The sequence below is a fragment of the Fundulus heteroclitus genome, chromosome 21 (genome assembly GCF_011125445.2).
Source record: "Fundulus heteroclitus isolate FHET01 chromosome 21, MU-UCD_Fhet_4.1, whole genome shotgun sequence".
NCBI lineage: Eukaryota > Metazoa > Chordata > Actinopteri > Cyprinodontiformes > Fundulidae > Fundulus > Fundulus heteroclitus.
This window is the reverse complement of record NC_046381.1, coordinates 35,042,032-35,059,376: the sequence shown is the minus strand read 5'-3', so window position 1 is coordinate 35,059,376 and position 17,345 is coordinate 35,042,032. Positions and strand designations below refer to the sequence as shown.

At 40.3% G+C, this 17,345-nt stretch overlaps 1 protein-coding gene across 4 annotated transcripts in view; it reads left to right on the top strand.

Annotated features, from left to right (window-relative positions):
• col11a1a (collagen, type XI, alpha 1a) overlaps positions 1-17,345 on the top strand; it is a 114,973-nt gene that overhangs the window by 56,681 nt on the left and 40,947 nt on the right. For all 4 annotated transcript variants that reach the window (XM_036125466.1, XM_036125464.1, XM_036125465.1 and 1 more), the window contains 14 exons: positions 114-158; positions 1,608-1,661; positions 1,763-1,807; positions 3,620-3,673; positions 3,782-3,889; positions 3,965-4,018; positions 5,543-5,596; positions 8,104-8,148; positions 8,255-8,308; positions 8,483-8,527; positions 12,105-12,158; positions 12,665-12,718; positions 16,762-16,815; positions 17,155-17,262. In XM_036125466.1, coding sequence (XP_035981359.1) covers positions 114-158; positions 1,608-1,661; positions 1,763-1,807; positions 3,620-3,673; positions 3,782-3,889; positions 3,965-4,018; positions 5,543-5,596; positions 8,104-8,148; positions 8,255-8,308; positions 8,483-8,527; positions 12,105-12,158; positions 12,665-12,718; positions 16,762-16,815; positions 17,155-17,262 — 828 coding nt within the window. The remainder of the gene's footprint in view (positions 1-113; positions 159-1,607; positions 1,662-1,762; positions 1,808-3,619; positions 3,674-3,781; positions 3,890-3,964; positions 4,019-5,542; positions 5,597-8,103; positions 8,149-8,254; positions 8,309-8,482; positions 8,528-12,104; positions 12,159-12,664; positions 12,719-16,761; positions 16,816-17,154; positions 17,263-17,345) is intronic.

The window sequence follows — 17,345 nt, the reverse complement described above, 5'->3', positions numbered from 1 at the left end:
TCTGTGCATCTCAGGTTGTCCTGAGCAGCTGTGAAAGAACATTTGGTCGCACGTCACTATATTCAGCAAGTAGTGGGGGAAAAAAAAACTAGTTTGACGTTTTCTTTTTGCAGGGTCATCCTGGTAAGGAGGGTCCGCATGGAGAAAAAGGTTCTCAGGTAGGTGGCTTTCAGTTGGATTTCTAAGATATGTTTGCTGAGCTGGAAGAAAGAGAAGAACGTAAAGAGCATTTTTTGTCCCGATCGTCGAATCAAATCAAAGCGGTGTGATTTTTAGCATCTGAGATAAGCCTAAACAACGTCACATTTTTTTTATTGTACATAAAGAGACGAACCTTTCACTATTATTTTCCAGCACCGAAAAACAAATACACACAACCACGCGTAACATTTTCCCGCCTAATAGTGTGTTAAGCTCCGTTTTGTTGCCAAACACACCTCTGAAGGGCGGCTGCTGTAATTGGCATCCAGAGTTTACCCCAAGACCCTTTAGATTTTATAGGCTGAGGTGGGGGCTCTGTGGATTGGATTTGACTGTCTTTCACGTCCCTCAGACGCTGTATTAGATTGAGATCTTAGGAGTTATTTCTTGAGCCATTTATGGTTTTCGGTAGGATGCATTATCCTGCTGAGAAAAGGCCCGAACCATCAGGGAGCACAGTTCCCACGGTCCGCTACAATGCTAAGGTAGATGGGTCGTGTCAAAGTCACCCAAGGGTGGATAGCAGAATCTAGCCCACAGCAGCCTGCCTGCCTTTGACCTGGAGTGCATCATGGTGCCATGTATTCCTCAAGTAAGGGACTCAACTGGATTCAGCTGATGAGGTCAAAGAAAACAACATTAGTCATTCCATGCCACCTTCTTCTGTGGTTTAGTGGCACCATTCTGATGCCCATGTGACCTTTCTATGGCACCTCCAGCGGTGGGCACGGTTGAGCATGGGCACCCCGACTGTACAGCCTCTGTGTCACTTCGCCTGTCACTGGTCGTAATGTTATGCCTGATTAGTGCTGGATTTAGAACAAATGTTGTAGATAGTTGTCAACAGGAAACCATTGATTTTCTACTTTAGCTCATAAACTTTGTTTTATTAATTAATTGTCTATTATTTAGTGATTTATTACCATCCTTAAATGTTCCCTGATTTTGGGATCATTGATGAACTAAACTGTATAATATCCCAGTCTGAGACTTTTGTCAGACTTGGACATAAATATGTAAAAACATTGTTTCTGAAACTTGCTGCCTGTATTTATCTTTGCACATTTTACATTAAAATGTAAGCTTACATGTCATGAAATTAGTAGATAATTACCATTGACTACTCGTGCTTGGATGTAACGGGAATCTTAAAACTAAATTGTTGTTTTTAAAAGGAATATTAACACTGCACTTTATCCTGTACTGTAATTCACTGCAAGGTATCCTGTAGAGTTACTGCAATATTTCTGAGCTGTGTGAAAAACGAAATTTCGTTCTGTATGCACTCTGTGTATACAAAATGACAATAAAGAAAGTCTAAGTCTAAGTCTAAGTCTAACATTTCCATTCAGAACATCTGCATTTAAATGTTCAGTTATCACAAAACTATAATTACTTTGCTCTAGGGTCCACTGGGTCCTCAAGGTCCGATTGGTTATCCTGGCCCTCGAGGTGTGAAGGTAGGATGGTTTTAGATCCGCTGACCTTTACGAGAAATGCATCGTTGTGGTTTTCTCCACCCTCCTGGCATTGTGTCGTAATTCTGGTCTCTGCCCCACAGGGTGCTGATGGTGTCCGTGGTCTAAAGGGATCAAAAGGAGAGAAGGTAAACTCTTGTTAACACGCCAGTTTTATCTCTCAGGTTAGAACCCAGACGTCTATACACAGGCTTCCTGAGCAGTCCGGAGAACTATGAAACTGGATCTCAGTATTTTCCAAGTCTGGGAGAGTAAACAAAAAAAACAATTAAAGTGTGGCAAAACATTTGTGCGTCTAGGCTTTATCCTTTATGCTACTAGTGTCCTTTCTCTTTTTACCTGTACCCTTCCTTGAGTACTTTCACTCTTTAACCTTTCTTTCTTGTATCCTTCCTTCCTTCCTTGTGATCTTGCTTTTGTCTTTCCTTTCTTCTCTCCTTGTGTCTTTGAGCTAGTCCCTCCTTTCTTCCCTCTTCCTTCTCATTGTGTAGTTCTCTTACTGCATCCATCTTTCCTTTCGTCTTTCCATTAGTTTATTTGCCCTTCCTCCCTTAGTCACTTCCCTTCTTTTGTCTTTTATTTGCTCCTTGCCTCCTTCCTTCTTCCCTACCTTATGTCCCTTCTTCCTTCTTTGTGTCTTAGCCTCCTCCATTAATTCCTTTTATCCCTTCTTTGTTCCTCCCCGTCTGTGGTTTTTGTAGGTGCCATATTTAAAGCCTGAACACTGTAGACATGTTTATCATGAACTCTGTATCTAACATATTGAAAAATTTAGATTTATTTTTCTTTTATTACATGTAGGAACTGTGAATACATAGAGTAAGAATTTAAAATCTCTCTGCTGTGATGGTAATTTAGCGAGCTCCTTGAAAGAATAGATAGACCGAACATCCATTCTTTCTGTCACGATGCGACAGACAGCAGAGTGAACTTCACTCTGTGGCCAACGTCAAAACAGCATAAAAGATGTAAAAAGTTTGAGAGCTTCCTGTTAATGCATTCATGTCACAGCGGTTCTGTCTGAATCTCTTGCTGTCTACCTGTCGGCTTTGTTTTGACTCTCCTGAGCTGAAGGGGATGCTCAGAGCAGGCTGAATACAATACGAGGGTCAGTTGATGGGCATCCTCAGAGGAGGCCGAGCCTTTTTCTTCTAAGTGACCCTCGGTCACTCGCTGCTGGACGGGAAGCTGTCCTGCTGAAAGCGTTTGCTATGAGACACCACAGCGATCAGTCACACGCTGGTCACTAGCTGGCAGAATCTGCGTTGGGATTAACGCCAACTTATATATTCAAGTGTTTTATTTAGGATCAATACAGTTATAGAGAGAAAAATGAAAAATGGATTATCTAACCTCTGCAGTGACAGGTGTTCATGGGATTTCTGTGCTGAATTATTAATTGTTTAAAAAACAGACCTTGAAGAGAAAAAAAGATTTCAGAATAAAGGACGTGCTTTACTTGAGGTTAGGAGGAAAAGCCCGCTCGGCTCTGCATTATGCATCAGCTGCTGTTGGAAATCCAGGCAAGAGATCGACGAGAGAAAGGAAAAGTGTCAGAGAAGACAGGCCTAGACCTCACCCCTTTAATATTCACATACATCTGTCTCGCATATATATATATATATATATATATATATAATATGATATATATATATATATATATATATATATATATATATATATATAGGTCAGAAAATGTATATATATATATATATATATATATATATATATATATATATATATATATATATATATATATATATATATATATATATATATATATGTTGCTATTCCACTGTGCGGCCACCAGATGGCAGCTGAAGTCCTCGGTTAGACATCAGGAATGGGAGCTTTAGTTAAGCGTTAGCTCTGACGTTTTGACGTTTATAATCCCATCTTTAAACATTTTAAAGAAGTGACCAAATATTTGTTCCTTTTAGGGTGAGGACGGTTTCCCAGGTTTTAAGGGAGACATGGGAATCAAAGGCGACCGGGTGAGGAGCTTGAATAAAACATATATTGTTACACTTTAAAGGTAAAATATTCACATCCATGTTTATATTTGGACAATAAATTAAATGTTTTTTTTTTTTTCATGGCAGGGTGAACTTGGGATGCCTGGACCCCGTGGAGAGGACGGTCCTGAGGGGCCTAAAGGCAGAGCCGGCCCCAACGGAGAGTCTGGACCCCTTGGTCCAGCAGGAGAGAAGGTAAAGAGACCTCTATTTTTCTGGCCTTTGCTAAATTGGATTTTTGCTCTTACTCATCTTGTCAATTTCTTTCAGGGTAAACTTGGGGTCCCAGGATTGCCAGGTTATCCCGGACGGCAGGGACCTAAGGTAAGCCTGTGCTTCTTTCAACACCAGGAGTATCCCACCTAATAAAGCATTGCAGTTATCCCGGCAGCCTTTGTGTAGACTATAATTAATCTTGTTCAAATAGTGGAGCGCTATGACATCTGGTACACTTATAAACGCATTTGAAGGTGAGATATTTCAGCAGTACGTTTGAAATATGGCCCATAAACAGGAGAGGATTATCCGATTCAACCAGCACCTCAGCCCAACTGTAAAAATATATACGATGCTATGAAAACAATTGATTATTAGAAATAGGATAATAAACAAGCACTGGTTAAACGACAAGTTGAAATTCCTAACAGGGAAGGAAAAGGTTTATTTGGTTTAACTTTAATTAAGTAACCTTGAAAGATCAGCTCTGTGGAATTAGTGAGTTACACGTTAGGCTTTTCTACACAACGGATGAATGAAACAGTATCTTCTACTTACAGGTGTTACGTGCAAACCTTTGGTCCAGAGATGCAACAATCACAATTGTGTGGCCAATATCCAATCCCTGGTTTCTGGTTTTTGACTCACCAATTCTAATTTTAACCACTTCTTAAATCCCATTGAAAACTATAACCTAAAAAGACAAAAGAACAAGACACAAAAAGCTATTTCCTGCTCCCTGGCATGTAGTCAATGCTTCTTTATCTTTGGGAGCACATGTGAGGTCATACGAGGTCAGTATTTGGCATTTAAAACCGTTCCTCAGCCGCTTATTTGACCAGTCTGGACATTTAGTGCAGCCAGCATTGGTAACCGAGTGTATTCCCTGCAGAAAATACATCTAAAGATGTCTCACCTGTTGTCAGCTTTTTTAAAATCCGTATGATTTTTTGTGCCGTTCTCCGATCAGCCTTCATGTTACCGGTCTAAGCTTCACTCCCTCGCAGTCTGAATGAACCTACAAAGTGATTTCATTTTAAATAGCTGATTAAATCTCTGACTTCATTTTTTTCAAAGACCTCACCGTTACTGAAAATAGCCCCAAACTGAGCTTTCTTCGCTCGTAAACAGCATCCTTATTGAGGAGTGATGTAGTCAGATAGACCTGGAAGCACTCCCATATGGTGTGTTCACTGAGCAGGGGAGAAAAAAAAAAAAAAAAACAGAAAAATCTTCTGGTTGCGGTCACCAGCTGCTTTCTCCGTACACCTCTAGTTCTGTCCTGTTTAGGGCAGATGTTCTCCTGATGATTATTCAAACGCATATTGAGACTGATAAATGGCCTCTCCTACAAGCTTTGCAACAGTCAATGGAGTGATGGATTAAAGATATAGTAGAGGCTTCACAAAAACAACTACACCAAATCAGCAAGAGAGAAAATGTGCTTCTGATCTGTTATACATTTGTTGCTGCAAGAATCTGATACAGAGCAGCTCAGTGCTAACGGCGGAGAACTCAGAAAGCTATCTATCATCTGGGCACATGAATACCACATAATCCCTTATTGTTATATATGCGCTGACCCATGAAGCCTCATCTCCCCGTCATGATATCTCCCTCTGATATTGACAGGGCTCCAGCGGATTCCCTGGATTCCCCGGAGCAAACGGCGAGAAAGGAGCAAGGGTACGCAACACACACACACACACACACACACACTGCTTGTGCAGAGAAATCTCCATTACCAGTGCATAACTTACGTTTTGTTTCGTTATAAAGGCGTCTTTGTAAAATAAAGCCGCAGTGAGGGGGGTGTTGGGGGTGAAGTTTATTCAGATAAAAACCAGAATACAGGTTTTAACTCGATCATTTGAAGGTGCGCCAAGAGCTGAAATAGCGCTTTTGAGTTGTATACCTAATTATTTGAGTGGACGGCAGTGTTGTAGTCAAGTCACTATGCCTCGAGTCCGAGTCCAGGTTCGAGTCTCCAGTGTTTAAGTCCGAGTCAAGTCCAAGTCATTAAAAAAAATCTGAGTCGAGTCCGAATCAAGTCCATTACTCATCCGAGTCAAGTCCAAGTCGAGTCACTATTGATCAAGTCGAGTCCAAGTTCCGCACTAAAGTAAGCATAGCCTACATGTTTTTAAACAAAAAAAAATATCCACACTCCACCACATTGCACTAATAATTTAGATTTTAAAATCATACACCAAATAATATTCTAATGACATATTAAAATTATAGCCTGATGATATAAAAAAAAGTCGAGTCTTTTTCTAAATTTCCGAGTCAGAATGATCTGAATGTAGGAGTCCGAGTCCAAGTTCGAGTCATCAGTGCTCAAGTCCAAGTCAAGTCACAAGTCTCTAAATTTAGCTAATGACTCAGACTCGAGTCCTACAACACTGGTGGACGGTACTGAAACGCTGTTGCTTGTGTAAATTTTAGCCTTGTTTCGTCTTAGGTTTGTAAGAGCTTAAAGTTCATTTCCTGTTTTAAATGGAGACGCTGCCCCTGGTAGATAACCGTCCGTTCAGCCATTTCTTCAGACTTTGACCCGTTATCTTGCCAAAGCTGCAGGACAGTAACACAACGGGACTGGAGTCGGCTTTCTGTGTCTTATCGTTACATTGCAACGTCTGCAGCTGGAGTTCGGCGACGGTTCACGCCGTTGTTTTCTTGTGTTAGCAACTGTTACCTCCAAAGTGGAGCCAACGTTCAGCAGTATTTCCATCAGAAATGCAGGAACCTGTGGCCTAAAATACTGCAGCTGGAGTGTTTTTGATCAACCCAAAAGAAAACTCAAGGTGGAAGGTTCAGTTAGAGGGAAGAAGGCTGTAATACGTCCAGAATCAGGACAGTGTCTTGGTGAGCTGTGTTGTCGCCGGCGCAGAGCTTACTAAGATATTAGGACAAAGCCTTATGAGAAGAACTGCTGCAAAGAAACCATTTCAGTCCTAGAACAGCATGAACGCCAGCCTGAACATCCTGCCCTGGAACACATGGTCCAGGAACTACTTCTTCTTCTGACCATCAAGGTCCAGTTTGGTGATGAGTACTCTATTCTACAGCGTGGTGGAGCGCCGTGTCATTGGACAAGCGTGATCATCTGGGTTAAATAGTCACGCCTCAGGAGTTTTGGACCCCGTTTTGCACAGATTTGAAACCAACTGACAAGAAATGGTCAGCTCTCAACAAATTAAATTATGGACCCCAACTTAATTTGATGAGTCTGTTTCTAAAAGGCTTTAAAACTGAGGAAAGGTTTCATGTGTTGTTCATCAAAACCACATAAATATGTGAAATGATATAAGAATAAGCCACAAAATACTTGATGCTGACTCCATGTAAACAAATCCCTCTGCAGTCTGGCCACAGAGAATTGTTACTGTATATTTTATGAAACGAAATGTATTAAGAGGAATCGTCATTAGTGCCTTTTTGTTCTAAAGTCAGGTTTGTAACTTCTGTTGTTTTTTTTTTTTTGGGTTTTTTTTTCTGATGAATAGCAGTTATTTGTTCCTTTAAAGTTAAAGGCGATGCAGAGACCAGGACGATGAGGCAGCTGTAAACCTGACTCACTTTCCTTTTCCAGATCTGAACTGCACACTGACTTAATCATTATTCAAAACTTTGAAGCTCCAAAATGTGACAGCATTGTGTTGTTGTTGTTTTTCCCCCCAGTTTTGATGTAAAATTGACTTGACTTGCAAATGCATGTGAACGAGCAGGATAAAAGGCTCCGTCTTCCTTTAACACTTGGAGACCATCTTTGCTGGCTTTTGTATTATGTCTGTGGACTCTGCAGTGCACTAAACGGCTCCACCCACACACTGCTTCCCTGCAATGTGAGCCACCTTATTGTTGGCATTTCTAAACAGCATATCGACTAAATAAAAAAACCAAAAACACTTCAGCTGGTTATTTTACAGGTTACTTATCATAGATAAATGTGATTCTGCATAAGTGCATTTTGAATCCGGTGCAATGCGCTAAAATTGACCTATTTTTGTTGAATCTTTATGTCACAAAACAAAATATGGACGTTTGTTTTAAGCAAGGGAGCAAACTCGAGGGTTTCTCAGCAGTATTGTAATGATATCTGTCCCTTTCTGTAGGAAATAGAAGCGAAAAGGTGGATAGCAGACAAGCCTTATGTGTGACTGAACTGTTTTGTTTCGGGTATTTAACAGGGCATTGCTGGTAAACCTGGTCCTAGAGGACAAAGAGGCCCAACGGTACGTCCACTTCCCTCCATGACTGACTTACCGTCTTAATACTTTCCAAGAACCTGGAAACAGAATTGGGGTCACATGAATTAACTGTGTCTCTGCCTTTTCAAAGGGTCCTCGGGGTGCTCGAGGAGCCAGAGGTCCAACAGGAAAATCTGGCCCTAAGGCAAGGCTATCACCACAAAACACCTGGATATCTTAAATAGTTTTCATGGAGTATTGGTGAAATGTGAAATGAATCATGAGCTGTCGCTTAATCGGAAAGGCCTCTGGCGTTTGCGTTCATGTTCATATTCTAACTAAATATTGTCCAATAACATGAAGATGTCGTGTTTTGCAGGGCACATCAGGCAACGACGGTCCCCCTGGTCCACCTGGCGAGAGAGTAAGTCCACAACGCGTGCACCGCGCGTTCGTGCATACGGTCGCTTCGGTTCTTTAGGCCCGGTGCAGCGGGACGTCACGAAGAGCCCTGCTGCTGGGTTGAAGCGCACCGTGAAAGGGATGTAAACGGTTCTAATGTTGTTGGGCTGCTTCATGCGTTAATGCACCCTGAGCTTTTCTGACAAATCAACCGGTCTTTCAAAACTTGGCTGGCAGAGAGCTGCTCAAAATAGAGACGTGAGGGACTGAGAAGGCCTTCAGAGCACAGTCACATGTGACATCTGCTCTTTGCTGCAGGCATTTTTCCTTTTTAGAATTTTTTTTAGTGTTAACTTGATGACTTAGCCATGCTCTATAGCAGTAGCTCTCAAAATGTAATATTAACAGACCACTGAGCCGAAGCTTGTGGCCGCCATCTGTCTACAAACCTCGGCATATCGATGAAGCCCCCGATCAGCGTCTGTGGAGCTGGTTAGGCCACAAAGTGTGTGTTGATAATTGGAAAACGAGATACAAAATATCTTTGTTTGTCTATGCATTACATTTATTTACACAGCTTTAACTTTTTGTGGGCGGCAACAATTATTAAAACTCCGTTTGTGATTAGAATGCTTAGAATACAGTGAAAATAACTGTGGGAGCTATGATCCGCACAACGCTGCGGTACAACTTCCCAATTACGGCTGCCCCAGACTCCGATGACATTTCCATCCGTCTCGGCGAGGTGCGCTGATGGTTGATGAGGGTGGTTGGAGATCATTTTTATGAACAAGTACCTCAGCTGGCTTCTCAGAGTGTAACGTCTCCTGAACATGCCCTACTTGAAAACCATTTTAACGTTCGACAGCTTGGCCACTTCCGGTCTCAACTGCTTAGCTAGTGCGAGATTAAATCAAATGTTAAATACAACACTTTGGTGTTAATTCTTCTGGGCAGGAGAAGATGCTCCCCAGCATCACCTGCTGCTGGCGGTCGGTCACAGTCCTCTATCCTAATATTTGCCAAACAGAGCACTGCACTTGTACAGATATTAACCTAAGCATACATTAGCCTATGTATGGTGTGTTTTCAGATCAGAAAACTGATTGGATTTTTTTTTTATCCCAACTGGCTGATCAGCAACCAGGGATGATAAAGTATAAAATTGACTAATTCGGGTCACCAGTTGATTTTTCCAGAACTTTTTCGTTGTATGTTTATTAAAAGTGAAGAACAGGTACATTAAGCTTACACTAAATCTCACTTATTGGAGCTACAATAAGCATGCACCAAACTGTATATAGGAAGGTTATTCTGTTCTCTTTGGTACTTATGATGGAATATAAAAAGACAGAAATCTGTGGAAAGATTTAACTAACTCAGTTAAATTGATCTCTACGTTTAGGTCAATGCTTTCTATGTTATCGTCATTTTCCATTTTCAGTTTCCTGACATTAACTGTCATCCAAATCTCAATAGTTGTAGTACCGGCGTTGTAATAAAGTGTGTTTCTCCAAGAAAAGGAAATGCTCCCAATCTAAACCTTTCAGCCCTCAGTGAAAAACTCAGCAGGACAGTAAAAAAAAAAAAAAAATTGGAGTTACTGCACAATAAAAGTCTCCCAGCAGTAGACCTCTGTATTTAATAACTTTTATTGAATTTTCTTGGATTTCCAGCATTGTTCTGGTGCACTTTGACTTCGCTCTTCAACAGAGAAATGAGACATTCCAGCGTTAATGTGGAGAGAAAACCCACAAAAGAACAGCTTTAACTGATAAATCAGCTTCAGCACATGTCACATTTGCATAAACATTTGCATTTTTAGTGCTGAGAGGGGAGAAGGAGTCATTCTTAAGAATGCGACAAACTGGTATAAAGTCAAACTCATGCGCACAGAAATGAAAAAGTTGAAGGATTACCCAACTCAATAAAAGCACTTTGGTTTAAAAGAGTCAGACTGGGAGTTGTCGTCAGCGGCCAGGGTCAATTGCATTTCAGTGCAGATAAAGGACAGGATTTGTTCTTAACCATTTATCCAAACTGCTGATACTTCTGTATCCTGTAACTTTGGATCATTTTTACTGTAAACTACCAAATCTTCAATATCAGAAGTGCACTTTAATAAGAAATAGTTTTTCTTCTTTTTATTGATCAAATGGTTGCACTAGAAACCTTTAAAACTTCCCAAAGTGTGAACTACTTAACATTTTGGTACAGAGGCTGATGGACAGCGATCAACCTTTCCATCCGTGTGATTTTCTAAGGACGGAGGGCAGCTCTGGGATTCAAAATGTAACATTTTATTTGACTGAACTGGAAGGTCATAAACTCCACAGTCCTGACAGTTTATACCCCCTTGACCAGTTATTCAGATTATTTAAACATTGGTAAAAAAAAATATATACACACTATAAGACAATTGAATAAAATGAGTTTGGACTACAAAGATGCTCTTTATTTGTCATATAAAGAATTAAGTTTATATTTGGAATTAAGTGTTGTTCTGTCAAATAATTTTTCTTTCTACAATCTTACAGATTTTTTTTACATATTGAAAAAGCAATTCTAAAAATGTCTGCATTATATGGTTATGTTTGATATATTAGAGTTTCATTCACTATATTTGTGTTTTGGTTCTTATATAGAGATCTGGTGTAGCAGATCTGTGAAGTGAGGCTAACCAACTTTATACAGCGGGGTTTGCAAAGCACCAGCTTAATCCTTTTCACATTTTGTCACATTTCAATCACAAGCTTTATTCTTGTTTAGTATTTTAAAAGACAGATCAAACACAAAGGGGACAATCTATTACTAGAAAATCAATTGCGCTGGACTTTATTCAGTTGTGTCAGGGTAAAGGGGACTGAATACAAATCCGTGCCGCAAATCACAACTATGTAATATTCTGTGTTGGCCTACCACGTTAAGTTCCCCAAAGTGTGTTGAAGTTTGTGCTTTTATCGTGACAAAATGTGAAAAGAAATTTCAGAGGTAAGCTACGTCCGCTGCATGGCCCATGGCCTTTTATTGGGAGGCGTTAGGGACCCACAGGAAGAAAAGCATCATCTGATCCAGTGTGCCGTCGTCACCAACATGGATGTTAGGGTTTGATGTGTTGACTTCATTTTACTAAGCTTTTCTTCGGCCTGGTTTTATATTTTCAAGTTCACAGTACCAGAAAATTACAATACTATAACTCACAGCACTAGATGATAACATGAAATGTGATAAGCTGTGTTATAACACTAGATTATTGCCGTTACTTGGTCTGAGAAGCCCGTAGTTACCTTTTATAGCTCTGCACTCGTTACTTCTCCCTCTGACTGGAAGAAAATTAAAAGAGATTCAAAAGCATTTATTTTGTCAGTCCAAAAACACCAACAGAGATTGCGCTGTAATGCATCTATGTGAAATGATTTTAATGGATGGTGGTGTAGTTGTTGTTTGTTTTTTAGAAAGTTTGGCTGAATCAGTTACAATCCACGCATCAGTTTTCCAGATTGAAATATGAGTCATTGTTTTGCTTTGTCGATAACCTGCATCAAGACTGCAGTGTTTCTGGATTGCAACTTAGCACGACTTGTGTTTGTTGGTTGCAGGGACCCCAAGGACCTCAGGGACCAGTGGGCTTCCCTGGACCAAAGGGCCCTCCTGTAAGTATCGCTTGTTTTGCTTCACCCGAGAACCGTCTTCTTTTCCCGGTTCTGCTTCAACGGCCCATCCTCTGGCCTCTCTGCCTCGTATTAAAACTCAGCCCAGTTTGCACCTCATGGTTGATTCATCTGGAGGAAAACTTGGAGAACTGTAGTACTCCAGTATTCGCCAATGAATGTTTTTCTCACATTTCAGTCTAAACAGTAAACAAGTGGTAATTTCAATGTATTGATTCCAGTTAGACTTATAGCTGCATCTCAGCCTTTTACTCAGTCGTGTTATTTTTGTTTTACTAAAGTCGTACTTGATATTCTTCATTTGTGCTGGAGAAGTCTAGACATGTTTCCTTTCTGAATAATAAATGGAATCTGTGGGAGGATAATTATCCTTCAGGTCATAAGCGTATGAGTAAAATACGCTTTTGTGGTACCAGTATTGATTTGTAAACATCATGGGCATGAATGTTGTGGATATTACTGTCTAAAAGATGCCCCCTCCCCAACAGGGACCACCTGGAAAGGATGGGCTTCCTGGACACCCTGGGCAGCGCGGAGAGACGGTGAGGAATGAAACACACAGTAACCTCCGACTCTGTGCTGAACAGGAACCCCGCAGACACTCAATCAAAACATAAATCATCTCAGAACTCTATCTTATTTTTTGAGGCGTTGGTTGCAAAGATTTAATCCTGTTTTTTTTTTTTTCACCATATCCCTCAACTGCAGAATAGGTGTGATTTAGTGTTTGGTGTGTCATTGTCAAACGTATTTATATAGGACATAAACAACAAGAGTTGGCCAAAGTGTTCCAAAGTTATACCAACAGCCATAAAATAGCAAACAAAAGGAGGCGATCATGAGGATAAATAAAAGACGGAGGAATTAGGATTTCTAACAACTTGACAGCGTCTCAAACTCAATCAGTCGAGAGCCATGGAGAAGAGATGAGTTGTCAGAGTACATTTAAATGATTCTAAGATCTGCGGAGCGCGGACATGTAGAGGTAAGGTGCGCTTCAGTCGTGGGGCGGCCACAGAGAACGCTCCATCACCTCTGCGTTTTAACTTTGATCTCAGAACATCAGGGAAAAACTGGCTGGTTCTCTCTAAGGTGCGTGGACGTTGAGGATGTCACATAGATAAGAAGAGGCTAGACCATTTCAAACTTTAAAAGAGAGCAATGCAATTTTAAAATCAATGACATGACGAACATGAGGCCGATGAAGAGATCTTAAAACTGGAGTTTTGTGTTTATGCTTCTTTGTGCTGGTTAAAAGATGAGCTGCAGCGTTCTGAAGTATTTGCAAACGCTGCAGGGATGATTGATCTAGCCTGACATATAAAGAGATGCAATAAGTCCAGACGAGACGTGGTAAAAGCATGAATACCCTGTGCTCGAGATCCCTAAAAGAGAGATAAGGCTTTGCTTTAGCAAGTCGCTTTTTTGTAAAAGCTTGACTTAATAGCAGCATTTATCTGTTTGTTCAACTTCAGAGAACTGTCCAGAAAAACTCAAAGTTGTCTTACTACAGAGTGACGGCTAGTGGCTAAAAACCCAAAAACACTGGCAGTATAGGGGTGGGGGTGCACTATTGCTGCTTATTCAAACTGGCATATACACCTGAACGTCATCGGCAAAACAGTGAAAAATTATGTTGTGTTTCCTAAAGATACACCCTTAGCAGCAACACGTACAAAACTAACTAGAGCTTATTTCAGACAATGAGTTATGTGTAATTTAAATAAATGTTTTTAATATGGTTGGTTTGGTATAGTTTAATATCAGGTTGATGTGTAGGTGTGTAGCTAAGAAAACAGCATGCTGGAATCGAGTGAAAAGGTGATTCACCAAAAATTTGGTTTAAGGGTGTAAACTCTAATGCCACCAGGATACAATGTTTGTTTTGTTTAATACAGAATAAATGTCAAATTAAAAGAAGAGAAAATTATGTATCTTGGCCTTGTGAGTTTACATTTTAGAAACCATCACAGTTAAAATGTCCTTTCACTTTACTCTTACATATTTATCAGAGGGTCAGAGACTTTCTGTTATCTTACAGTCACTCTTCAACATGGGAAAGGTGAGGGAACATGATATTCAACTAATACTAATACAGTGTGTTGATCTTTATTAGTCCAGTAAATGGCCTTCTTTCCTAAACTTCTTCCAATGATAGAACAAAATAGATATGGCTGGATGAGGGCCCATGTTTATCTTTCCACAGTGCACAGGTCACTGTTAGAGAACTTTAGAAATAGTTCAGTGTGAGATTATGTGACTAGAGCAAAATAGTAATTTATTTAAAGTTTTTTTTTTTTTTTTTACCCAGAAACAGGAGTTCTTATATATTAAACCTGGAGAACGCTGTTATATCCCCATCCAGAGCATTCATCCTTAAAATAAAAGCAGCTGAACAACAGCCGCCCCGGCAAACATGGAATTAGCTGCTGCAGCAGCAGCATCCAGCAGCCTCTCCTTTTTCATCCCTTCTGACTAATATCTACTAAATCTGAAGAGAAGATGCACTGACACAGAAGGAGAGTCCCAAGGACTACTGTATAAGAATTACCCAACAAAAAACCCCTGATTCGATCACATCCTGCTGCAATCCCTTGCTCTCATCTTCGATCTCCGCACTTAGTATGCATCAGTGAACCTTTGCTCGACGGGTCTCCGAGGACAATACATTTCGCTGCTAGCTTGACAGATCATCACCTCTGTTATTAGAGGTCCCGCTTCCACCTGTCCCTTTCCTGTAGATAACGTAATTCACAACAGACAAGTTCCTCCCCGGCTGCGCTGCGCTTCGAGCCATAACCATTGACACTTATAAGGTGTTAAGGGCTGCAGATTTACGCTCTGGTGAACAGGCAGCACAAGCATCCAATATGAAAATGGATCGCAGCAATAAAGATGCTTCCAGGCCGCCCAATCAGAGCAAAAACAATCAGAATTTCAGGAAGTGCAAATCAAGCGTTGATGCATGCGTCTCCTCCGTTGCGGAGGCTGCGATGGCCTGGCCTGAAGGAGTTTCCCCGAATAACACATCAGCGTGAATGACAAAGTTTCGTGATCAATAAGCCTGGGGACACACTGTAAGTCAGCCAGGATTGGCTCCCCGAAAGCCTGGATCTAAAGCTTTCCCTGGTTTTTTGGATGATAAGTTTCAAATCAACTTATCCTCTGAAAATTGCTTATGGATTTGAGAACTGAGGGATTCAGTGATCGAATCAAACTGGAAAAGTCAAGCGAAAGTCAAAATGAAGAAGTTAGTGTTGTGCCCAGAAGCTGTTAGTGCTGTTCGCTTCGGTGTAATCATTGTGGGTGATTCTGAGCTAAACGGATCTTTAAACTGTCTAGGAATGACGTCCTGTTTACTCGGGGAATGTGTGTGAGAAACAGCAGCACTTATCAGCGCAGATAAAGGATGTCTTCAATCGATTATGAGAGCAATGTTAAGGACAGGCTATACATGCACTTTGAACTTTGACGTAGTTTGTCACGGTACAACCCCAAACCTCAATGCATTTTATTGGGATTTTATGTTATTGGCCAACACAAAGTAGTACATGATTATGAATTGGACAGACAATGTATTAAAATTTCAATAGAATGGCATACATTTGTATTCAGCTCGTCTGATACCCCCCAAATTATATCATGTGCCTCTGGAAGTCACCTATTTAGTAATTGTTGTTTTTTTTTGTTGTTTTTTTTACTTTGTAGAACACCTGAGATAAGCCTGAAGGGCTTTAAAGATCAATTAGTAACTCCAGACAAAGGTTTCTAATAGATGTCACAAATTTACAAGAACTAGAACATAAACGATACACGAGCAGAGATTTGTTGTTCTAGTTTCTTGCTAAAAAAGTGAAAATCTCTTGATTTTCGCCTTCAAAAGTTTCACCAGAGACATCGGAATAGTATGAAAAGAAAGCAAATAATGTCAGACTGGTTAAAGTCAAATTTGAGCGCAGGGCTGCGTGTTCCAGAAAAAAATATCACCTGGCAAGAGGTTATCTAACAAAGTACATTTGCAAGGGCTTTTGAAACTAGCAAAAGAGCTGCGCTGGCTGTGAAGTATTTGTCCTGCCTTTTAGGCCTTGTGTAGTTATGCCATTAACAAGCTAACCTGAATCAGAAAATTGCCCATTTTTGCCCAGTTCTTTGGGAATGCTATGGTCCTTAGATTGCTCACTGCTCAGACCAGAATGCTAAAACATCTTTTCAGTCAGCTATCGTCGCCTCCTTAGAGGCATTGTTGCGTTTCTCAGTTTCATGTCATGTAGAATTTACTTGTCTTTTATCCCATTTCATGCTGTTATGCATATCAAAGAAATACTTGAACTGAAGTGATCCTGGTCTAGTTTTGTTTATTTACTTGATTTAATTTATTTAGTCATATTATTTATTCTTTTATTTCAAAGGTGGATAATGTTTACATTTAACCTCTTTTTACAAATGACGTAATACTTAGGTTGAAGTATAAACACATATATTCCTACTTTCTGACTATTTTCACTATTTACAGATTCACATCAAGATATGGTCTTTGTCTTTTTGTAAAGAATAAATAATATAAAATTGTTATTTTTGATTTCAGGGTTTCCAAGGAAAAACTGGCCCACCAGGACCAGGAGGTGTTGTTGGACCTCAGGTAAGAGAGACATATTCAGGCTATAGATGTATTACTCACTATAAACATTACAGTAAAACGATCATATCTGTTACAGTCCTTTTATAAGACCGACAATGTTCTACATGATCATAAACACATGGACGAAAATCCAGTGTATGTAAAAGTCTTGTACCTTTATCAAGGGGATATGCATTTTCATTCCCCTGATTTATATACCTATAGTACAAATATAAGAACAATTTGAACAGAGCTCTTGTCAAACCTTTCATTGTGGCGTCAAATGGAACAAGTGATGAGTCACGTTGTGTTTTTGCATGCTGAGCTCAAAATAATAATGTAAATATGCGATCATCTAAGGGACCCACTGGAGAGACCGGTCCTGTTGGTGAGAGAGGACATCCTGGACCCCCAGGCCCGCCTGGAGAGCAGGGTCTTCCAGGCGCTGCTGGCAAGGAGGGAGCCAAGGTATGTTCCAGAATAAAAAGCTGAAGGGGGAAAAAGAATGAGACCTTTAAAATCATCTTTCCTTTAGGTGTGCGTTTAATTAA